This window comes from Neurospora tetrasperma, assembly GCF_000213175.1.
Source record: "Neurospora tetrasperma FGSC 2508 unplaced genomic scaffold NEUTE1scaffold_6, whole genome shotgun sequence".
NCBI classification, from domain to species: Eukaryota; Fungi; Ascomycota; class Sordariomycetes; order Sordariales; family Sordariaceae; genus Neurospora; species Neurospora tetrasperma.
In genome coordinates, this window is record NW_009799104.1 from 1908169 (window position 1) to 1932715 (window position 24547).

The 24547-nt window shown below is 50.8% G+C and overlaps 3 protein-coding genes across 3 annotated transcripts; all 3 read right to left on the reverse strand.

Moving 5' to 3' along the window:
- Window positions 1-5433: 5433 nt before the first annotated feature.
- NEUTE1DRAFT_124684 (uncharacterized protein) lies at window positions 5434-7384 on the reverse strand (the record flags this gene model as incomplete). The annotated part of the gene is made up of 6 exons (XM_009856089.1): window positions 5434-5556; window positions 5621-6177; window positions 6242-6464; window positions 6760-6791; window positions 7101-7281; window positions 7328-7384. The coding sequence occupies 6 exons, from the start codon at window positions 7382-7384 to the stop codon at window positions 5434-5436; spliced, it is 1173 nt and encodes a 390-aa protein (XP_009854391.1).
- Window positions 7385-11104: 3720 nt separating this feature from the next.
- Window positions 11105-11431, reverse strand: NEUTE1DRAFT_103882 (uncharacterized protein; the record flags this gene model as incomplete). The annotated part of the gene is made up of 2 exons (XM_009856090.1): window positions 11105-11203; window positions 11300-11431. The coding sequence occupies 2 exons, from the start codon at window positions 11429-11431 to the stop codon at window positions 11105-11107; spliced, it is 231 nt and encodes a 76-aa protein (XP_009854392.1).
- Window positions 11432-21654: 10223 nt separating this feature from the next.
- NEUTE1DRAFT_124685 (beta tubulin) lies at window positions 21655-23628 on the reverse strand (the record flags this gene model as incomplete). The annotated part of the gene is made up of 7 exons (XM_009856091.1): window positions 21655-22048; window positions 22106-22896; window positions 22970-23024; window positions 23090-23131; window positions 23200-23225; window positions 23300-23323; window positions 23562-23628. 7 exons carry the CDS (start codon window positions 23571-23573, stop codon window positions 21655-21657), a joined length of 1344 nt encoding a protein of 447 aa, XP_009854393.1.
- Window positions 23629-24547: the final 919 nt, after the last annotated feature.

Below are 24547 nucleotides of genomic sequence, written 5' to 3' on the forward strand. Positions count from 1 at the left end.
CCCCCCCCCCCCCCCCCCCCCCCCCCCCCTCCGCCTCTTTGGCCATGCCCGCCATTCTGCGTGGTTCTTCCAACGGCCGGGGGAAGGCAGACCATCAAGGTTCTGTAGGCTACTGCATGATAAGGGCTCGGCAAGTCCGAAAAAAAAAAAAAAAAACGTTCAATTCGATCCATGACAACGGAAACGGTTGGGCTGGGTGTGGGCGGACGTGTGTGTGGTGAGTGGCTGTTGACAGTCTTGACTCGAATTTGCTGCGTGGTTGTCGTCGTCAGTCGTCACAGCTTCGCAAGCACGCAACAACAAACCCTTGCTCCTTCTTCCACTTCAGTTTCATCCAAAGAAGGCCTCGGAAAAGGGAATGAGTGAGCCACGGAAATAGCAGTCACAGTCGAACAATTCCCGTCGCTTCTTTCCGGTTGTGTGGTACACGCAGTCCATTCGGGCGTTCGTGCTGCATACTTACCTTTACATAGCAGCTGCCAGTTCTGTCGTGTAGTGCAGGGAAGTGCAGTGCAGTGTAATGCGAGACAGTCGGGTAGGTACGATGGAAAGCCATTCAGATTGGGACAATGCCCACTGCTCTTTCCTCACTTGTTCGACATTGATCGTGACTGCAAACTAAACGGCTGGGCTGTTGAGCGAACTGAGATGACCTGGCTGGATACAAACACTCCGCGGCAAACCAAGTACCACTGACAAAGCATGTGCGCGTGCTTGTCGAACCCCATTGCCCGTTGCATAAACTGAAGTACCCAGAGGTAGGTACTTATCAATAACACACACTGCACGCAACTCACTGACTCAGCAACTAACTGCAGCATTCACGCATGCATTCAACATTCACTGCAAAGCACTGCAACTGCAGGTCGGTCGGGCTTTGAGCCGAAGTTCCCTTCCCTTTCAATCTCGCGGAGCTCTTGCTCTTTCCACTTGGTCTTGCGCTTCTCTCGGCTCTTGTGTGACGTTACACAACATCCCAACAAGCGAGCAAAAAGCAGTAACGATCGGATCACCAAACTGTGTATGTAACCAACTGAGTGACTGACCCAACCCAACGAATCGAGATAACATCCGTCACTGGAAGTCAGGTCGGAGGGGATGGATGAACTGCGAGGTTCCAGTCACCACCGGCGGTCATGTGTAACGAAACATTCCCCATTCATCGAGTGTAACTCAGTTACGAGTGCAGAAGTGTCGTCTAGGCAACATCGTCCGTTTTTTGACTGCCTACATACCACCCAAAGGTAAACCAGACCCTTGCGACGTCGTTGTCAATCCTACCCATTCAGTGTGTGTGTGTGAATCTCCGGCCAGTTGAGTCACTCTACCTATCCCTTCAGCTTAGTTGTTGTTTAATGCTCGGCCAGCCCTTTAAAGACGGGAATCTCGATGAGTGGAAAGAAAGGCATATCTATGCATTGGGGATCTGCATCGCTCGAACGGATTTCATGTTTAATAATCATCCGCCTCCTCTCTCTCTCTCTCGTCTGGCAGCTAAGTGGGTGGCCCCAGCCTTATCGGTTGGTCGAATGGTGGTATTTCTTATACCGCCCAGTATCAGTACCGATGGGTACCTAGGTAGATAGTTCAAAGAACTCGCTTCAACCCTTGAAGAAAAGTTGTCGTCATCTTGCGCAACCAAGTCAAGGTCCGACATGCCCCGGCAACATACCTAGGTAGATGCTCTCAGCAGTTGACATCAAGCATCTAATTGTCGTGATGTGACTTCACAACCGTTCTTAACTAGGCTCTAGCCTGGCGTGAAGTCAAAGGTAATATCAACCAGTCTGATATGTATGGGCCCAATAAGCGTGATCTTTGCCCGTTGCCCTGCCCAACAAACTCCGACAGTTGTTGTTGGTCCGCTTCTCTCGGACTTAAGCCACCATAACGCCATCATTTCCTGCCTGCCCGCCTGCCTGCCCTCCGTGGCCCTTTGGGGTTTGACCCGGCTCAGCCGGCTACCTACCTACCTACCTAGCAAAATGGTCCTTTTGATTGCTGTTTTATTTCTTTGCCTATTCACAGCAAGCTTAAGAACCAGTACTTTTGTTCTACACTAGTTCGTCGGTAACGGTCCGAAACGAGAGAGACTGGTTTAATATTAAATGTAGATCCGGAGACCGGTATACGGGGATACGAGTACGTAGGTATAGAAGGGAGCGAACTGAAGAGAGTCAAAAAGTGAGTCTACTGCGTAATTCGTATCCGTATATCATGAAATTTAGCCATACCAATGAAGACGATAGCGAGATATGAAACCTCAGCTCTTTCCTTGCACTGAATGTTGCCACCAAGACAAAGACGTTTTGTAGATAACAACATGTGTAGGTACGGCTCGACTCGAATGACAAGAACACTTAAGTTTCACATATCAGGTCTTCCAATGTCAGAAAAAGCCCCCCCATACGGACAGGTAGGTAGAGGTAGATAGGTAATCATCTAGGATAGGTAGCCGGCGTTAACAGGAGGTGGAACGATGAGCCGGACTGCAGATCCGAACGGGCGGGCGACGGTCAACCCGGGGTTACTGTACCGGCCGGCCGCGGTCGTCCGGGCCGCTTAACAATCTCCACTTGTATGTTGTATACCACTGGCCCTGACAAATACCAGTCGTCGTAACGGCCATTTCGGGTTGCACAGCTGTACCGACGACCAACAAGTTTGAAATGGAAAAGCACGTGGGTAGTAGGTACGATAGGACGGTCCCGCTGCTGGCAAACAAACAGATTACGATATGCGAGGGTCTTCACACATATGAGATGGAGAGTGTGTGTGATTAAAGCCCTTGCGAACATTGCTGCGCCGCGGACGGGCTGTTTGACGGGCAGTGGGGGAGAGACAAGCCTCGACAACAAGGGGCGGCCGGCCGCGTATAGCGCCAGCGGGGCGAGGTAAAAAAAAAAAAAAAAAAAAAAGTTGGGAGGAGTTGGTTCAGTTGTTAGTTAGTTGGTTTCTGATGTCTTGTTTGTTGGTTGCCGGCTGTATACTATCAACAATTTTCAGGGTTTCTTAGTCGGGGGGTTAATTAATCTAGTGTATTCTAGTCGGGCTTGACCACACTACTGTAGCTTGAGGCTAGGTAGGTAGGATGATATCTGGATCCTGGCCTCGTCGTCGTCTCCAGTTTGAAAAAGAGGATCGTCGTCGTTAAGGATCGATCATTCAGGATCGCTGCTGCGTGGAAGAACGCGATAAGCATCGAGAACCGATCAGGGGGTGGAATTGACGCATGCGATTGGCTCCAATTCCCATGGGGAACCGAGACCACACTAGACGTTTGCTTTCCTTCTTTTGTGGGTTTATGGCGGGGAGCAAAAAAGGGGGCCACCTAGGCACCGGACCGCCCTGTCAGGTAGACTGTCGAAAAGGTATAGTCTAGTAGTGTCATTGTCTCTGTCTGATCTCTGGAAAAACATGCGCTGCGCACCCATGGATGGACGCTACGGGACCGAACCCACCGGCGGCCGAAGGATTGCAATGTCTCAGTTGCCTGAGCCATCGTACCTAGACGAGGTACCAGCCGAGCTACCTAGCGTCCACTGCCGCCGCCACGCTACTGTTTAGGTCTTCTCGAGCCTTGGGAAAGAAGAACAGAGAGAGCCCTGTATTCGTTCGGAACTCTCGCCAAGCTGCGTAGAAACAGAAGAAGAAGTTCTTGTCTCAAAGGAAAAACAGAAAAACAAAAAGACGGATAGTTTAAACGCCGAAGGGGATCGGAATTACGAACAAGGCGTACTCAGCATACATTCCTCATTGGTGTCTTTCCATGTCGTGAGAAGAAACTGCCGTCCGATCAACAACTGCGGTTCGCTCCAACAATCGATGAACGTGCCATGCTCGATGCCATGCCATGCCATGCCATGCCGTTCTGTTTCATTCAGACTTGAACTACGTAGTAACAGTGTGTGCACCGAATACCCGCTCATCTAGGGCAGTGATGCCACTACGACAGTACAGCATCACCATGAACAAACACTGTTGGTTCGCATGATACCTACTACTGCCCTGAAATCTATGTTACGTATGTAGGTATGTCGCTCGCTTCGCTTTCGGTGGTTTGTTCCTGAACTTGCGCGTCCTTTTTTTCTGCCGTTCAGAAACGAGAGAGTTAGGAACACAGTAAAACCCCTGCAAGTCCTTTGCTGCGTCAGTCTGTCCCATCTCGAGGCTGTCAAACGCCGAGCTAGAACGGAAGTCTGATAGGCAACGCTAGTTACGAAACTGGTATAGTTGAGGATTTTGTGCCAGTCGAGCCAGTGACGGAGATTCTGGTGTGTCCCGAAAAGGAAATGTACCTGGCTTCTTTGTCAGATTCTTAGTTCTTCCTCACTGTCTTTTCTCACCAGTCCATCGGGTCCGTCAGGACCTACCCGACTCACCCTCCCTTACAATAGCTGGTTATATGGTGTGCTTTTGCTTTTTCGTAGACTATGCTACCCTCACCGTCGTTTGATGACGACGACGACGACGACGACAACGACCTGACAACAAAAAAAAAAGAATGGAACTGTAGACTTGCTGTTCACCTGTGACTGCTTTCCGCACAAACTGAGCGGTTAACGTCGCTTTCTTGTTAATCAGCTATCAACTGCCCCATCAGCCCTACCCCCAAGCCCCCATCGTCTGTCTTTGCTGCTTGGAGTTAGCGTGAGTAACGTGGGGGGGGGGCGGCAACTTGGAGAAACCGTCAATCATCCAGTGCCGATTCAACCGTCCAAGCCAAGTGGGGAGCAGGTCGTGCCAGGACAAGCCAGTTGGGACAGACAGCACTATTGATGTGATACGCTACCGTGATCTCAATCACGAGATTAGACTATTGCCTTGGAGCGAGACCGGATTTTGCTATGCGAATGCGAATTGTCAGATTACTCGACTTGGTAGGACCCTAAGTAGAATCATATGAGGGAATCCACTCCACGGAGTAGTAGGTTACTGTTGCCATTTGAGCCAAGCTTCAAACTACTCAAAAATCACAGAATCAAACAACAACAACAACAGAGAGAAGATTCTGAGTGAATAGATGTGATGGTATTCATGGTCTTTTAACCCCAACAAATTGAGAAATTTCAGAAATCTTTATTCGTAAAGCGTGTTCGAGCACTTCGAACCCACGTGAACGCTGGAATCCCGTGAAAAAAAAAAAAAAAAAAAAAAAAAAAAATGATATCCGCAAAAAGAAAACCTGTGCCATGCCTTGCCTCAAGTCATAGAAAATTCAAACAAAAGAAAGAGCAGAGTGATCGCCCAACCGGTTTGTCCCTTTCCTTTATAAGTCCCTTCCCCCCTAAATCTCCAAAATTCCCACATGGGTTGTGAGCACCAAAAAGTTGTACAGTGTAGAAGCGAATAGATAAAGTTTGCCCCTGACCATCCCCACAACTGGCAATGGCCAAAGTTATCATGAAGTGAAGAGAGAGAGAGAGAGAGGCTTCACATATGTTGCGAGACCATGCCCGGGGAGCTAGGTATCGACAAGGGTGTCCTAGGGTACTCGTAGCTACCCGAATCGGAGCAACTCGCCGAGTGATCGTATGGGTGTTGCAGAGGAGGGGTCTATGGCCATCCAGCATCAGCAACCATGTTCCCGCTTGATATAGCTTCTTGTGGGGGAACTCACGTGAGGCATGTTGTCATATGGTGAAGGAGCCCCGGTATTCATGTCGACGCTCGGGAGATAACCGTAGTTCATGTAAACAGTGTCGTCCGCACCGGGATAGCCCGGCTCACGCTTGATGGCGTCGCTAAAAGGTGCCATAGAGGGGAGCGTCACCGGTACTGGCGCAGTTGTATAGTAATCGTGGTAAGCCGCCTCTGTTGTCACCGCCCGGTAGGAGTGCACGGGGGCGTAGAGCATCTCCTCGGGGGGAGGGGGGTACGATGGGTAGGTGAACATGGGCGGCGAGTGCGAAAGCGATCGGTCCCTCTCGTCGTACGAAGCGCCAAAGGTGTAGTCGTCCTCGGGATGCATCGGGGGTGTGAACTGATTCTTGTTGACCGGCACCGGTTTTTGCTGCGACACTGAGGCCTGTTTCTGGGCCTTTGCAGTCTGTTGTTGGGTGCGTTTTGTGGTCTTGCTGGCAGGACTGGTCTTTTCTGTTCCGGGTGACGACGAGGAGTCATCTGATGTGCCGGCCCGCCTCTCGAGATCCTCCAGACGCTTCTTAAGCTTCTTCCCTGCAGCGCGAGTGTTAGCATCTAGCTGTTACCAACTATCGCGAGTCCCGTTGTGATGACATACTGTAGTTGCGCTGAGCAATGCGGTTCTGAATTCTCCTGCGCTCAGCCAGATCTGAGATCTTTGTCCAGTCCTCATCAGGGTTTGCCGAGCTGCTGAAAGCACTGCTTGTTCCGTGGCCGGAATACTGACGGGGCGGTTGGGGTTGGTGCGCCTGGTAGGCGTAGTGGTGTTGTTGCTGCATGGAGAACATGGCTGATGATGGGTATGGTTCAAGCCCTCGACTCTGAAGATATACAGACATGTGCGTGTGTGTTGCAGATGGTCAAGATGGTAGAGGTGGGAGGCACTGTGGTGGGATAGCAACTCGAAGAGGGAAGGGGGAGGAGGCTATCGTGTTATATATCCAAATCGCCGAAGAGAAGGGTGTGAATGAGAGGTACGGAGTTACTTGGTGTTACATACATCTTGTACCCATTCCAAACACAGCCCCGTGGTGTGTAGATGGTACTTCCTGGGTGCTTTTGGCAGTCTGCTTCTTCCTTCTCGTCGAACATCCGTCCACAACGGTAGGTACCTACCTCATGGCTGCCACCCTTGACCCTGCAACCGCCTTGGGCTGAGTCCTCTTGGTCTCGGCGGGTCTTGCAGAACGGTGCAGTACACTAGAGGTAGGCTGGGCCAAGAGCCTGCATGAAGAGACACTGCAGTGGTTGGGACGGCCATTGAATCCCTGTACCTATCCAGAGAACTCTGCAGCGCACCTCACCTTTGAACCCTGGCCCCTCAAGATCGGGGCTGTCCCCTCTCTCGGCTGTCCCCAGTGATCCCCCTCTGCCCTCGAGGGCTAATTAACTGCCTGGTCCCCCCGTCCAATGCCATCAGTGCCGGGTGTACCAGATCGCCTGGGCTCCTGACCCACCTGCCCATGCCTCCCCATCTTTCTGTTCTCTTATCCAGGCCTCAAGATTGCGAGCGGCAGCATGTCTCGCAAGCCATGAAGCAGTTGTCATGTTGAAACCGACCATCATTCCGTGTGCGAGGATCTCGGTCATGATGTAGGTATTAGTGTACATGGGAGCCTCCAATCTCTCTCGTGGGTACTGTTGTAGTAGTGGTTTGGGAAAGCAGGGCTTAGCTGTAACTTACATGACTTTGGAAAGAAGAGTGAAATCTACCTCTAGTGTACATGAAATTCATGGACATGGTAACCGTACCACTGGGTTGTCACGCAAAGGGCGAGGGCGTCGTCTTATTTGGGGGGAGGGGAGGGGAGGGGTGTGAATGAATGGAAGACTTGTCCGATGTGAATCCCGCGTCCATCGAAAAAAGGACTCGGGCGCTGGTGGATGACTTTACGAGCAGCCATTGCAGGAGGGCGTGTGTGCTTGGGGTACAATCGATGCCCCAATGGTGGTGAGTGGGACTCGGATGTGATTTGGAGATTCTTCCAGGTAAAAAAGACGGCAAGTGGAGGTCCGTCGCGAATGTATCGATCCACCTATGCTGTGGATTGATGGACGCCCCGTCCGGTGCGGGCAGTGCGGGTACCTGTGGGGTCATTGGGGTTCAGAGACGGTGACGCTACCTCTAGAAAAGGAACGGTGCGCTACGGATAGCGCTAGTACGGATGCACGCCTCCCCAACGGTGGGTTCTAGTGGAGTGTTTACCAAACGGCGCTGTCAAAAAGAGGTTTAACCTAGTGGATTCGCCTCTAGGCTGCCATATTTCGAGAAGGAAGATCCATAAGAACCTTGCCAGAGAATGCGGGCTAATTTAGGACTCCACACCAACCACAAAACAAGATATTGCGCCCTAATTTTACCATTTATCCCGAATTACCCCTGCCAGACATCGCATCTTGACACCCTCATGAGGAGATATTTTGGGAAAAATGCGAGGGCTTGCTGCGGCTCATCTATGTTCACTACGGATGGCTTTTGACTGGATATCTGTCCACTAGCGGTGAGAAGAATGAGTCTGAAGCGTGCGGAACAAATTCTCGTCGCCTTCGTCGCTTTTTACATTCTTTGGCTGACGATATACAGGGAAAGGGTTCGGTCCCAAACAATGACAAAACCGAATATCCCTGCCTGCCATACCTTATTCCCCGGATTTCTTGCATCATGAATGGCGTGTGTACTTCCTGGCTGTAATGTAGGCTATATGTACGTACCTCTGGGCAGGCGGCCGTGCCGTAGCAGCGGGATCGCCAGCAGGTCAGAAGCCGCCTTGGGACAAGTCACGGCTCGCCGTTGGATGGACCAGGGTTAGCTGGCTTATCGTGCTGCCCAACTTCGCCAACTTGCGCCAGAAAAACTATACTTGCCTGACACCGTCGAGAAGAAAGCTGACTGGTCAGCAAATCTCAGGGGTCGAGCACCCCCCTCTCCAGGTGTTCAGGGCTCCTTGAAATGATAAAGGGTCCCAGTCTACGCCTTTGAATTGCTTAAATCCGTGAAAGCATAGGCCGTGGGCCCAGAACACCACCACTGAAGAGTAAAAACAATGTGGTTCAGGTACGCCTAGGTGGTGACCCAGATGAGTAGATCATGATAACCAATTTCTTCACATGATTAACAACTCCTGTTGGGGTACCCACTTGGCACGACATCATGACTTATAGCCTATACATTGTCCACGGTCCAACTGCTGCGGTATCGTGTTCTTGTAGATCCAGTAATATGTGGACAACTCAGAGGGTCAACATTGCCAAGGTGACGAGTCAAGACGGAAGAAGAGACGCCGCGGGCGTGTGATTGACAGCACGTCCGAAACAAGGGCCTCGTTGCGGTGCTCCTTAACTTCATGAAGATATATAGGGATCTTGATCCGATCCTGGCAATGATAGCATTATTTTTTTTTTTCTGGTGAGGTGCAAGGCACTGATGCATATTGAACACTTGATCTCGAACACGCTTGGTCTTTCCACCCACCAGCGGCCAGATTACCCAGTTCTCCAGATATTTGGCGAACTATGATTCGGTGGTAATTGTTGGTCGTTGAGCAGAGATACGGCACAGTATTGGTTTCCGTGCAACTGCAGTCCTATTCCACAGAGGGCTTTCTCTTGATGTTTTTGAAGTTCTTGAAATATCCCTCTGTTGCTGCTGGGCCATGTTGGCGCGGCCCCGATGTAACGAACAGCGAGTCGCCCTTAGGTTGTTGTCGTGTTATTCCCGACATGGCAGGACTCGTGATATGTAGCCCATGCTGGGGGCCAACGGAGTGCTCTCCGGGAGGAAAAAGATCTCTAATTGACCAATCGCGACTTTACATTAGCTTGCTTGACCTCGTAAGACCATGGGCGGCATGTAGTAGCTATACCTACTATGTATCAGCCTACCTTTCTATTCTCGCGTTCCAGTTAAAGTGGCTGTCGCACCAAGACTAATGACACCGCAAACTGGAAACCGTCGAACGTGAAGACAACACCGGAAGATTCATATTGGCACCGTTTACTTTGAACCCCGAGGAAGCGCTAGAAGTTGCGATGGGACGATTCTATTGCAATGTGATGTCGTCGAATAAATTTGTTACTGGCAAAGGATCTGAGCCTCGCGGCAACAGGTAACCCTTTCTGGTACGGCGGGGGTTGTTCAACTGCAGGCACGTGCTTTCTACATAGTAAGAGTTGGCCAAGAAATCAACTGTGTAATGGGTTGAAAATTACCAGGCACGATGAAGCTCTGTCATTGGCCAAATAACGGGCCCGCTGTTCAATGTCGATACCAGGATGTAATGGGTTAACGTACCTTTCCCCTTGCTTCCAAATCCTTTTTACGATGGATATATCCACCGTAAACACCGACAACAAAGCCAACAGTCCGAAAGTGACAACGCGCGCGCCCGGCCCGAGTTGAACTCGACGCGGACCAGTCTGACTTGGGGCAGTGGCAGTGCGGTCACCAATTTCACCACCGGGTGCATCACATTACCACTCGTGTCTTAGATCCAAGCCTGCAATCAACCTGTGGGATCAGTAATCGCCCATATTCAGGTCCTAGTCAGAGAGCTCTTGAAAAGCTGCTGAGACTCGAACCACTGGCTCCTCAGGACCGGCTTGAGACCTCCAAGTAAGTTTCTCTTCTCCCCTCGCGGTTGACCGGCCCGCGTTCTAGGCACCAGGATATCCCTCGAAGGCGAAGCAGCAATGTCTGTAGCATTCTCGCGGCAATCCACCCATGGTCTCAGGGTCATGGCTTCGAACAGCCACGATCACGCGGTTACAGCCTGTTAGGGCAAGAAACTCCAAAGACTGTTAAAATTGGGGCCAGGTTTGAGGGTGCTGGGAGCCACAAGGAGTGACACTGCTCTGAATTCCAGCTAGGACCAGCCTTCTGGCTTTTTAACCCCTTTCGGTCCAACCGCTCGGGGTCCCCTCCTAGATGGACGGAGTGCTCGTTACCGTTTTGTCTCTGTTTGCTATCTTGATGATTCCTTAAGACCAACTTTGGGGCTATTGAATGATTTGTTAATGGAAACCACCGCTAATGACAGACAACGGTGAATATTTCTTGACACTCATCAGAAGCTATCCACACCGGGTATCTACAGTCCCAGTAAACCATGCACGCAATTTCCAAGTAGTCTATCTAATGGAGCACAATCCACTTCTGTGGCACAGGCACAATCAGATCACTTGTTGACTTTGACCTATCACGAGCAGGTCCAAGTTCCCCCAGCTTAGCCTATTCCCTTGCACATTAAGGTGCTGACCCCTCTCCAACGTCGCCACCATCTTTGCCTTGGACAAGCCACGAAGTCCCTGCATTATCAAGCGTCTCCGCTACTGGTTACGGAATCTGTAGGGCTGGAATTTGGATTGTGAAGTCGTTGGGGAAGGTTCCTATAAGCACCCCGTGCCGCGTCGATAGGATATCCACGTGCGTGAAGCCCCAAAGAATGCCATCGCGCTTCTGTACTTAGTAAGGCATGGGGGCCTCTTTAACTTGCCGATTCAGTTTGTACAGAGGCAGTATTAAGGGCACCACACCCGCGTGGCTCACGGACTCTAGCGGCAACTATACACAACCCACGCCTATTATTAATCGTCTGGACTGAAATACCGCTGGCCTTCTTCGGTCTTCGTGTTCGTATCGATTCGAAAATCAACTCACCTTCTGTATCTGGGAATCATGCTCATGCTCTAGGTCTACTGAATTCGTCACAGCCTCGTGGTTCTTTTGTGCTTTCCCTATGCAATGTTTCCCTGCAGCGGACAGTTTGGTAGTGTAGACTTTGCGTTCCATCGTTCGTGTTGGCCGTTGGATGTCAGCCTAAATAGAGCGGCTGAGGGTCGGGGTTTTACTTCTTTTGCTGCGTTTCTCCATGTTGACAATGCCGAACATGCCAACTGGGCTAAAAACGGAATTTTGGTTCAAAGGGTCATCTGAGCCTGTTATGTTGGACTTGCCAAGACAAGAGAGCGAGCTTGGCGACCGACCACTGCTGCTTCTCTGTTCTCAAAAAGGAAAGCTGAGATGTTAGTTCTCGAGTCTCGTTGGGCCAAGCAGCGCGCCAGGCGGCCAACAATATTTCAGGGGTTCGGGTGAGACATCCTCAAAGAACTTCAAGGATCATAGACATGAGAGTTTTCCTGATATCATTACCCCCAGCATGAACGTTATCGACGGGCCGGCTCGGACCTTTCTCCTCAGAAGTCAGCCTCCAGTCTGGGCTTCTTAACTGCCGTGCGTCCATTAGCTCATTGTAGTGGATAGCCAAGCAAGTGTGAGCGTCCCGGATTTATACGGTTGTGGTATCCGCCCCCCTTGTCCCCTGAAGTATGCATCTAGCACACCTTCATACACACGCGGCATAGGTACAGAAAAGGTGCTGAGGCAAGATGAGAGAAGGCTTACATGACCCGTTGCACCGGGTCCGTCTTGCCCCTAACCTGAAGCATTCCTGGCCTCCGCTTACATATAGGTCGTATATCAAGCTTCTCTTTTGACAGTTTAAGGCCCTGTTTCGTTGCTGGTTGGGATATTATCCTGTTCCAAGAGGTATCAATCAGAATGAGCGCGTACTCCTGTTTATCTGCCCTCTATACAACGGGATTTCACCGGCGGGACCAAGACCTTGGTATTGGGAACAAATGAAACAGATGGTGGGGTTGCAAAAATGGTAGCCTACTATATGTCCGACTTCAGAACACTACAACACCCAAGCCGTTGCTGCATGCTGCGTGCTGCGTGCCTGAGAATGTTCGAAGACCGGGGCATAGAAGCTTCTGAAAAAAGCATTTCCCATTCCGCCTGTGGGTACTAGAAAATGTTTGCAGGGAAAGAAGAAAAAAAAAAAAAAAAAAAAAGAAAAGAAAAAAAAAAAAAAAAGAAAAAAAAAAAAAAAAACAAAGCCAAGCATGCAGGCCATGCTCCCGCAGCACACCCAAACTGGAACTCATTTGGGGAAAAGGAGATGGATGATGATAGGAGAGTCAAAACAACGCATCATACTCAAGATAGAAACTGGAATGAACATCGGACTCGCCTACATACAGGAAAGGGCGCTTGGAAGGGTATTCCAAAGACTGGGACACCAATCAGTTGGTGGTGGATTGTGTGACAGTCACAGAAAAAAGGGGGTGTTGGAGATATTTTGGCCTAATTACCCAAATTTAGCAGGTCATCCCATCCTTATTCTTGAACCAATCACCATCCACCACTAACACGCAGCAGCCTTTTGAGATCAGGGTACTTACTAGTAGCCCAAGGTGCGACACCACCTAAAGCTGGGACGAACAACAAATCGAAGCTCGCAACGGTTCTTGCCCTCCGTTTTTGGTGTCACCAAAGGAACGCATGCCTGCTCGAGTCCCTGGAACCGCAGGTACCAAGGGGTATGATACTATGTAGGTAGCTACGGGGTCTCGGTCTGGGATTGCCCGATTGCAACTGCAACTTTGTTTGTAATTCCGAAACTTTGGAGATAACCCGTAACTTTACAACAACGTTTCAACATGAAAGTTGTTGATCTCGGAGGACTTGACCAGGCCATTTGCCGACAAACGACATCCTCGCGGTGTGGTCATAGACACTGCCTGTCCCCTCGTCTATCAACTGTACAGCCATTCAAAGTGACAGACCTAAGTATCTATCTGCTACGATGTGCAATTTGTCAGCTACTGTACTGCTGAGTACATACATCGATACCTTGCTACAGTCGCAAACGTACCGTACTGCGTAACGGCAAGACGGCAACAGGACGCAAGAACGCAGCGAACAACGCACTGACAACGCCCATAGGGCTGGGCTGGACAAGTGGGCGGGCCGCCGCGTTTTCCATGTTCGTTCCTTTTCCCCTCTTTGTCCCACCCCGTCTCCAACTCCCCAAGGGCCATACCTCTTCCTACTCTCCAACTCTCCACACCCGACCTAACAAGGAACGAAGCAGAGTTGTTCGAGGTAACAAGTCCAGGGTTCCCCAACTCTGACTGTCAGTTTCCGTCTTTTGCGATGCAACAGACGATACTTGGTAGCAGGCTGTGGTACATAGGTACAAGGGGGCTGCAACAGTTATTTCCCATGTTCATTACCTGAATAATTATGATTCAGATATTGCGCCGGTTTGGACGTTCGGAAATCATACCTGGCAAAACCCACTCACTTGTCGGCTCGGACTCCCGTCCGTTTTCCCGCTCGGTGTATTTTTCATCCGTGTTCATCCAAGTCCCGGGCGTCTCAATATGCCGACCGACCGACCGACCAACCGACTGACCGGATGGCTGTGCTTGCTGTGCTTTGCTGTGCAAGGTAGGTGAGAGAGTAAGTACCGTAGAGATATAAGGCTTCCGCCAAAAGTCCTCTACGCTGCTACTAGTAGGTTCAGTACTACACTGCTACGCCAGCATGCCATTGAGAATCCGCAACCGGTCCATTTCAGTCATGGGATTTTCATTGCGGGGCACAATGGTATGCAGACAACCTTCAGATATCTACTGTCCCACGCAACGCACGAGGGGGAAAGTGACGTCGGGGTTTTTTTTTTTTGAACGTACGAGGCAAGATATTGACTGACCCCTTCGTATGAGCGGTGAAGGAAAGAACATGTTCAGCCAGATATCGCACACTGAAATGGTAGTTGAGAGCATCATGGGTGGCATTGGCGAAGATTGGACCGGTCGCGTTGCTTGCTCATATCGGAAAATAGAGGTCGGGGTTGTACACTAAGTTTACATGATAGGTATTGCTCGCTAGAGTTCAGTGATCTACAACCTCCACAGCCACCCATTTCATGGTATATACTGTGTAGTAGAATGGGGATTCGCACTACCCGTGGTATGTCGTCCACTATGACGATGGGGCGAGACATTCGAGATGGAAATCTCCAGTTTGACTTGCTGGAATACGGCTTTGAGGTTTAGTACTATTGCTTTCGAAGCTTGTATCACAGGCGGCTTCAACACACTGTGACACTGTAGCTCGAGCAATCAATCCTTCGGCGCGACGTCGATGACCATCTGCACGCTAAAGACAAGCACGGTGGGAGTTTTGATGGCCGCCGCCGTTACGCAGGTTTGCAGCGAACGTTTGGGTCAGGCAGGTTGCTGCAAAGGTAGGTCGGGGTTGTGGCGACCTGCGTAGGGCTGATGATGTCTACTTTATGCATGACCGAGTGAGTCTTCTCGCCGGCCGCCCGCGGGGCAATGAATTGCTCCGTTATGTTCTGCTGTTTCTCTCGACATCCCAACTCCAATAGTGAAGGCGGCATCTTATTTCCCCTTTGATTGTCTCTGGCGGCCGGCGGAGTGATTGACGCGCGTACGGCTGCCACCTATCTTGAAACTCTCGCAACGGAACAACAATACGGTGTCAGTCGGCATCATCGGAAAGAGTAGATGGTTGTATTAGCAATCAGAACATCTGGTATGATGTATCCATGTGCACGTATCGATACCTCCAAGCGTCAATACCTACTTGGCAAAGGAAGACGACAAAAGCGAGATAACCACCTTGTCCCACCATGAAGCGATAGCACCGTGGCACCATGCGCTAAAGGCATTGGCTGTCCAAAGACTCTATTGCCTCTGGGTAACCATGGGCGGGTAAAGAAGGACACGCAACAAGAGGCTGCCCGGGCAAGCTGGCGAATGCGAAGAGAGAGAGGGGAAAATCTTGTGAAACCACAGACATGTTTGGTCCAGTCACTCGGCAATTTCTTTGGCGACGGACCCAGAGAGATGGTGACACAGGCGGAAGGCAGGCTATGTACCACTCTGTGAGAGTAGTGTATTGCCATTACAGAGAGGAAAAGGTATTGATCGGACTCGGGAAATGTTGTATTTACAACACCATATGCACGGTTCTCGCTTTCCCGTCGCTGATTGGAGCTGCGCCGTGGGTACATTACCATCAATGTGGACATCCGGAAGCATGTGTTGAGAAACCGGCGGACCGGCGATAACCGTATCTCGACGAGCTGGGCTGGCTGGCTGGCTGGTGAATCGAAGCTCGGGTGTTTTTGTCGTTACAGTCGTATTTTTGTTCTGTGACTGCGTGTGTGATGCCGTGGGTGTTGGTTGCAGGTGCTACCGTGGTGGTGCAGAGTGGGGACATGGGACGCACTGGGGGCAACTGGGGGGCACCCGGACCCGACACTGAACCTTCCCTTGCCAAAAACCCCAAAAGTGCCCCACTCCGCCAGTTCGCGGTGGTGCAGGGGCCACTGCCAGCAAGAAAGAGCGGAGGAGCAGGGGTCCCTTCGAAATGAAGGTGTGATTGGACGAGTCCGGGCCCAGCAGTCTGTCTCTTTCACAATCCACGGATTTAACCTCTTCTTGGCATCAAGTGCGGTTTCCCTTCTGGAGACACTCCCCCATCTCCACACACAAAAAGTGAAGTTCATGATCACCACTCAGCAAAACATCAGCACGCCATCCATCTCTGGTCCCTTGATCGACGTCTTCATGCTGGACATCCACGACCGGGAAATCAGGTGTTGATTTTACCCCATACGCTGGGAATATGTAGCGCCATGTTCACCCCCGGCATGCTTCAGTTCAGAGCAAAACGAAAGGCAAGTAAGTAGCCAAGGGGTGTGTCATCAACCTCCTGATTTGTAATTGCAACTTCTATAACCTCTCTTCCTGGAAAGAGACATCCGTTCTGGTACCGAGGAGATGAAACAGCTCCCTTCTCCGAGAGTAACTTCGTTTACAGGTCCTGTTACGGTAGGATACGGTCAAGGTTATCTATCGGACTTTATCCCGCTTCGAGGAGCAAAGGGACAAACACTAGAGCGAGCGAGCCTGATGCGTGGATCCCTCGCACTTCTCAATCACCATGTTCCTTGCTGCATGATGCCCGCCCGACGTCTTGTGGCACTCGAGAGCCATCATCAGTCACAGCTTGCTCTGTGACGACCGAAAAGGCGGGGTGGCTGTGCCATGCCCCCGTGTCTCTCGGTCGGCCGACGTGACGGTTGACCACCAACCATGATCAAGCAACAATCACAACAACTTTTGGTTATGTCCGTCTGCGGTCATGACATTGTTGGCTTCCAAAGCGAGGGTGGTCGGAGGCTGCTTCGACTATTCAATCTGTGCAATCATAGGTAGACAGCCAGGTGAATGGTTGATTCGCAAGTAAACGATACCATCAACACCACTGCCACAGCCACTGCCATCACTACTGTGTATGGTGTCCACCACGGCTAGGCATGATCAAGCTATAGTGACGTTTGATGATAATCTCTAGAACTATCTACATAACTCAACATCACTACTACACTGAACTCTATATATCTCACACATGCATCCATCCCCTCGGGAAGGCGGAATAAGCAAGCAGCAAGCCATTGCCCCTGACCCTGACTGATTGCCCGTGAATCAGATCGGTTACCACAGCATTGGTACACTGCACTACTCCAAAACATGGCATTTACATATCACATCAGCGCATCAGATCGAATAGACAAAGTGGACAGGAAGCAAGCACCAAGACCCAACCCACCGGGACGAGGCTGGACGTTATTTGGGGTCGGAATGGGGTCAGAACCCTATCTGTCCGTCCGCTGCTCTTCGTAGGGCTGACAGAACGACTCTCCCTCCCCTCCGTCCCCCCCATTTTCGACCTCTAGTGCTGACAGGCGCACCACCTATCCGCCTTCGAAAAAGCCTGACGATGAATGACTAGCAAGCAAATGGGTTATTGTGGGCTTTGGAGTGTTGTTCAAGGATGATCCAAGTTTATTAGTTCCGAACTGTTGTTCTTCATGTTTGGAGTCGAGACAATACATAGGTTATGTTTTCACACCAAGTCGAACTGACCAAGTGTGTGGTGGCCGTTAACGGCCATATGAACGATAACCACTCCTCACTGACTAAGTCGAGGGTCTAGCGTTTCAACTCTTCTCCTCTCCTTCGTGTTGGTTTCCCCCATCGCCGACGGAGACTTTTGTCCTCTGGAGTCCTCCTTCTCTCCTTCCCACCTTCACATCCCTCCCATTTCTCTCCACAAATCATCAGCCCACGTAGCAGCTTCAACTTAACAATTCGCCAGGTAGAAATAGCTAGGACACACACACACACACACACACACACATAACCCAACCCCAAAATCCCAAAACAACGCACGCACATGCACTCCTCGTCACACCACTAAGCTTGCAGGCGCCCCAGTCTTGCTTTTCTTCTCTCTCTCTCTTCTTCCCTCGGGATTCGTCCATCCCATCCCATCCATTTACAAGCGGGAAAGGCTACCTAGGCAGGTAGCTTTCGGCGTCGGCGTCGGCATCGGCGTTATCAACCCTACCGAACCTAGCAAGTAGACTAGATAGGCAGCCCTCTCCCTCCCTGTCTATTAAGCGAACATGACGACGATATGGACGGACTCGGGATTCGGAAGAACAGAATGTGCGGCTGAGTGTTCCTATCATGCCATGTTTTTATTTTTGTGGAATGGGGGAAAGTCCATGTGACACAACAACCCATGCAATGTGCGGGTTTACCTAGGTGGAAAGATGGAGGAAGTGGTAGCTGGGTAGTGTGTGTGCTATGTGTGGAGGAGGGGGAGCTTCTGGGCTTTGGCTTGGCTGGGAGATGGGAAGAAGAAACGCGTTTTTTTTTTATATCTCTATTTTTATTTTCTCTCCACACACACACACATACACGCTTCTTCAAGTAGCCCTGAACGGTAGCTCCAGCTAGGTACGGGAGCTTGGTTCTGTTGCTCCTATACCCTCTCTGCATTTCTTCTGAGAAAGTAGGTTACTTGTGCGACCTGCGGCGGCGTGGGCGTGGGTTTGGGCGTGATTACCTCGGTGACGTGACTTGTGTGTCTTGACTGTACTGCCGCTACAGCTACAGCTATAGCTAGGTACAGCTGTGGTCATTGCTACTGACCGGTTGGAGTCGGGGTAGGTATAAGAGGCGTTCGTTGGCTGTGGTTTCTTGCTGTGTTGCTGGGTAGTGTGATAGGTTCCGGGATTCCGTCCGTCCGACATGGAGTGGATTGGTTCAGGACTCGGATAGATACTGAGGCCGGCTTTCCCTTAACGGTTCCCTCCTTCTCCGTTCCCTTTTCCGGTGCTAACTCCCGAGTATGGCTATTAAAAGCCTTTCCGTTATCAAGATTTCTGCAACACGGCAAAGTCCCTGCAGCCGAGGCTATGTTGACTTTTGTGTCCCCTTTCAGTGACTCGCCTGGCACCCGCGCACAACAACCATTGTTTACTTTGCGGCGGATTAATGAAAAGGGAAAATTAACAGGAGAGGCCTCTTTCACCCCCTTCCATGCCCACGCTGTCCAACCCTAGTGTGGTAAGAGGACTAAGATGCAGGTAGCGCAATTTAATCCCCAAGTGTATAACACCCGGTAGTATTGATAAGAGAGATAATTAAGAAAAGAAAGTTCGGAAAATATCAACAAAAAATGTATATATCAGGAAAAACTGGGAGGGATGTGGGGGATAAACGTATCGAAGTGTCTATAGCTAGTAAAGCGCAGTTGTTTGCGCGATACAATGATGAAACCAGGCAGGGAACCATTCAAAACCCCCCATCAGTTCGATTCCTGCGTCCTCATCTTTGTCATGTAGTCAACGAGTTTGACTGGCTCCCCCCGCTATGAACGATCTTCGAAGATCATTATCATGACCTCGACTCGGTGCTAGCGTGAATCATGACTTTACCTTCCCTTTAAACCCGATGTGACATTGGATAGTTATCGCTTGGAGGATCTCAAGAGACTATAATTGTCCCAATTTACAGCCTTCAGCGGCTTGGGCTCTGATAATCTAGTCAAGGGAGACTGGTGATGTGTTTCATTAAGTAGGTAGATATAATTATCAACTGTCAGCGATTCTCTCCAGGGTGTACTATAGTTGAAGGGAAATCAGAAGTGGAAAGTTTTTGGCCACATTACAATAAACAACACGACTGGGGTTTGTACTTTCCTTCTCATCCCACAGTCGGACGCCTAGGCCAATTTCAGAGGAGTAAGTCACCCCTTAAACCTCATCTAGCCAGTACACTAGTGAGCCATCAGTTGGGAGCAAGTGGTACGCATGTCATGGCATGATGGCTGTAGATTTGTCCATCCCATACCAAGTCACTATGGCGTTGGTATCATACCCTGCCTACTTACGTAGAGGTAGGCATTGGTCATAACTTCACCTCAGGCCCGCAAGTTGACTACATTTCAAACTTGGAAAAAAAGGTTCGTCAGGCATGCAGTGACAGTCGCCCGCCATGGAAACCAACAAGCTCACTCCGTAATCTTTCACTTGCTCGCTTTAGACGTTCACCGACGTGTTCTTTTTTTGAAGATCGGATGGAGATCTATATACCTAGGCATTACATGCTATCAGGTCTGATGACTTGAACCAGCGAGGTTCATAGGTAAAAGTATGAAACATAGTGATGTTCCCAAAGGAAGGGAAAATGGAAGCAAAGAATGAAGAGAAAAAGTATAGGTATATGAAAGGAGAGGAAGTTAAGCCCGCTATTCTAAGCACTCACAGATTTTAGCCCGAATGCAAGAGTCATCGAGTGTTCCTTTCTCTTGCATCCAGAGCGGACTCAAGTTACATGCCGCCTCGGGAGCAACTTCCATTCCGTGTAAATTCAAGACTTCACGCGGGGGTTTCTGACACTTCCTGCCAGGAGATTAGTGAACATGAAGTCGTGGACAGGGACATTCCTGCCATCATTCCCATCACGGTAATGATAACCAGTCACTAAGTAGCATCGCTCCTTTTTCTCTCAAACTCCGTTTGTCAACAGTCATCATCAACATATTCTATTCATACAGTCATCTTCTACTTGTCACCAAACACTCCTTTCAGTTTAATCCCAAGTAATATTCCAATCTCGGATTTGCACTTTCCGAAAAGACTAAATGTAGAAAGGCAAGGCCACAGAGGAGGAACAAAACAAGATGTAACTGAAAAAGGGGAAGGGAAAAAAAAGGAAAAAAAAAATTGAGGACTGAACGCGATTTGAACGCGTGACCGTTCGGACTGCAGCCGAACGCTCTACCCCTGAGCTACCGGTCCTTGATTTACTATTCAAGCTGAAATTTCTGTCACATAAAACAATGGTAATTGCTGATCCGAGTTATCCATCCATTATTCTAGTCTTGGATACTGATTATTCTCCTTGACATGAGTTATGACTGTGTATACCTACTAAACACCATGACATCCCTCAATTTCCCGGCCATTCTACCTAATGCAGCAGTCAGTTGAACTTTCACACCTGGGCTTTCCACATCCCATTTGAAGTCAAGCGCTCAGTACTACTAGTATCTAGGCAGTTGGGTAAATGGAGAGTTTCCTTTATGGCCTTGTAAGACAGTTCACTTGGAATTGATGCTTTGATGTGGCCTTCGGTCTTGCAAAATACTCACTGCGAGAAGCTGGGGATCTCGTCACTGACTCTGTTGACCATGTCGGGTTCTCGCCATTCCTTGGTTACATGACTCAACGCACATGAAAAAGCGGGCAAACAACTATTGAGTATCTAAAAGTAACCGATTGCCTCTTCGCCGCTGCCTCATAACAGCGATTATGTCAGGGATAATTACGCTATTATAATCCCCAGCGTAGATCTAGCGCATCTTCCGCAAACTTACCAGCACACCACACAACACGGACATAGTCTCCTAAACCTAGGGGCTTTTGATACGTCTCACGCTACCATGGTTACAGAGTGCGTAGAGAGAAAGCTTGGCCAGCAGTAGACACTTGGAATCTAAACAGACATTATCATCATCATGCAACATGCATGTACTGTCTGATGTATTAAGAGTATAGGGGTCAACAACTAGAGTGTCTGACAGGTATATCTAGCAGTTTGATTTGACCATTCTTTTATTAAAACACTGTAACCCGCAACGAAGAACTCCTCCGCTTCAAGTCAGGAATGCGCATATGTGCGTAAAATCGACAAGCCCGGCGGTTTTTTACCGAGCAGGGTATTGCCTTTGGCACTTTACGTGCGCAGAGGAGCCTGAATGTTGAGTGGACTTGTTTACTCGTCGCCCTCAATGGGGGCCTCCTCCTCGTACTCCTCCTCCTCCTCGTCAACACCAGCATCCTGGTACTGCTGGTACTCGGAGACGAGATCGTTCATGTTGGACTCAGCCTCAGTGAACTCCATCTCGTCCATACCCTCACCAGTGTACCAATGCAAGAAAGCCTTGCGCCTGAACATGGCAGTGAACTGCTCGCCGATACGCTTGAAGAGCTCCTGGATGGCGGTGGAGTTACCGACGAAGGTGGAGGACATCTTGAGACCGCGGGGAGGGATGGAGCAGAGGGCAGTCTGGACGTTGTTGGGGATCCACTCGACGAAGTAGGAAGAGTTCTTGTTCTGAACGTTGCGCATCTGGTCCTCAACCTCCTTCATGGAGACCTTGCCACGGCTGTTTGATTCGTTAGTATTAGTGGTCAAAAGCAGCATTCCATGATCAGTAACTTACAAGATGGCAGAGCAGGTGAGGTAACGACCGTTGCGGAAGTCAGAAGCAGCCATCATGTTCTTGGGGTCGAACATCTGCTGGGTCAACTCGGGAACGGAGACGGCACGGAAGTGGTGGGCGCCGCGGCTGGTAAGGGGAGCGAAGCCGACCATGAAGAAGTGGAGACGGGGGAAGGGAACCATGTTGACGGCGAGCTTGCGGAGATCGGAGTTAAGCTGGCCGGGGAAACGGAGGGAGACGGTGACACCGGACATGACGGCGGAGACAAGGTGGTTAAGATCGCCGTAAGAGGGGTTGGAGAGCTTGAGGGTCCTCATGCAAATGTCGTAAAGAGCCTCGTTGTCAATGCAGAAGGTCTCGTCGGAGTTCTCAACGAGCTGATGGACGGAGAGGGTGGCGTTGTAGGGCTCGACAACGGTATCGGAGACCTTGGGGGAGGGCACGACGGAGAAGGTAGCCATCATGCGGTCGGGGAACTCCTCACGAATCTTGGAGATAAGGAGGGTACCCATACCGGCACCGGTACCACCACCGAGGGAGTGGGTGATCTGGAAACCCTGGAGGCAGTCGCAGCCCTCAGCCTCGCGACGGACGACATCGAGAACCTGGTCAACAAGCTCAGCACCCTCAGTGTAGTGACCCTTGGCCCAGTTGTTGCCAGCACCGGACTGGCCGAAGACGAAGTTGTCGGGGCGGAAGAGCTGGCCGAAGGGACCGGCGCGGACGGCGTCCATGGTACCGGGCTCGAGATCGACGAGGACGGCACGAGGGACATACTTGTTGCCGGAAGCCTTTCAAGCGCGAAGCTAGTTAACGAGCGAATTCTCTATGAGGGGGAGATCGTCGAGACTGGTTGTTGCTCACCTCGTTGAAGTAGACGTTCATGCGCTCGAGCTGGAGCTCAGAGGTGCCATTGTACCTGTAGTGGGCGGTGAGCTTTCGAGGCCATCACCAGATATGGTTATTGGGCACGAGGTTACGTACACACCGGAGGCGTCGAGGCCGTGCTCGCCGGAGATAGTCTGCCTGTTTGTTTTGTCAGCGTCGGGTTCCGTCGCTCAAAAGTGTAGTTGTTCGCGATGATGACGACGTACCAGAAAGCAGCACCGATTTGGTTACCCTGATCGTGGCTGTTGTGTTAGTCCTGCTGTTGTCGTTGGATCGCGACGGGAGTGGAAGCCATCATCGACTTACGCATTGGCCGGTCTGGAGATGAACCTATAGCACGTGAAGAAATCGTGTCAGCGTTGATATCCATGATACTCGCGAGAGATGGCAGTCCGCGATGGCGAGAAAGCGAGCAGGATCATGATGAATCAGGCAGCAGTAGGCAGAGGCACAGAAGGAGACGAGGCAGTTTGGTGGGGTAGAGCAATCAGGGGTCTTAGGAGGGAAAGAGAGAAAAAAAGGATTGCTCTGCGTGCCGCGGCGCAGTAGTCACCAAAGGGAGACTTACAATTTCACGCATCTTGACGGTTTGGTGATGACGAACACGGGTCTATGTGGAGGTTGAAGGCAGAAAGATGGAAGAGCAAAAAGATGGAAGTGGTGATAAAGCCGACGCGGATAGACGAAGACAACGGAGGTCGGTGAAAGTGGAGAGGTTCGGTTTGATGTCTGGCCTAGGGGAGACTGGGAGTCTTGGGAGTGGAAAGGGAGATTTGTTGATTTTTGGTGCAAGAAATGAGCGGGCCACAGCCGGCCAGCACCAGCTTCTCGTTCACCGCCGCCGCCGCTCGCCGGGCTGCTGCTGGGTTGCCGCTTGCCAAAGTGGGGACATCAGGCACTGTCGAACTTTTGGAAGGGTGGAAGGCCTGTCGACTCGGTTTGGGTGGTCCCTGCACCCTTGATTCCTCACGCGTTGACCTCAGCTTCGCCAAACACAACCCCCCCGGGCCCCCAGCTGTCTCTCGGGGCCAGCGCGACGCGCTAGTCTGCTTCTGGTTGGCTGGCAGAGTTGGCAGGCAAAACCAGCCGGGCGGCGGGTCCCACATGCTCCTGCCAATGTGGGGTAAGTCGCCAGCTCGAGACCGCTGTCGAACTGTCACAACCTCCAATTGGATTTGGCTGTTGGTTTTGGGCACGAGTCACTGGCCCGGCCAGACTGTGAGATCGGGGACGGCATCGCGACTCGTATGGTAGGGGGCTACACTCACATCCATTGTTGAACCCGACCTGCACACTACCTAGCTGGATATCAGGGGGAAACAGACACATACACTAGATGGGAACTCCTCAATTCGACGCGGCATTATACACTAGTATAGTTGACGCCATCCATGACTTACAAACCAAGGGAAGCAAGCTACCCCTCCATCTCCACGCTTCCAGCTTCGTACGTAGCTTACGGTAGTGTAGTGTACATAGTGTACGGGGTACTGTATGGGCCTGCTGATTGGCAATTTGGGGTAGTAGTGTACCTTGATTGCCAACTGCCCGCAG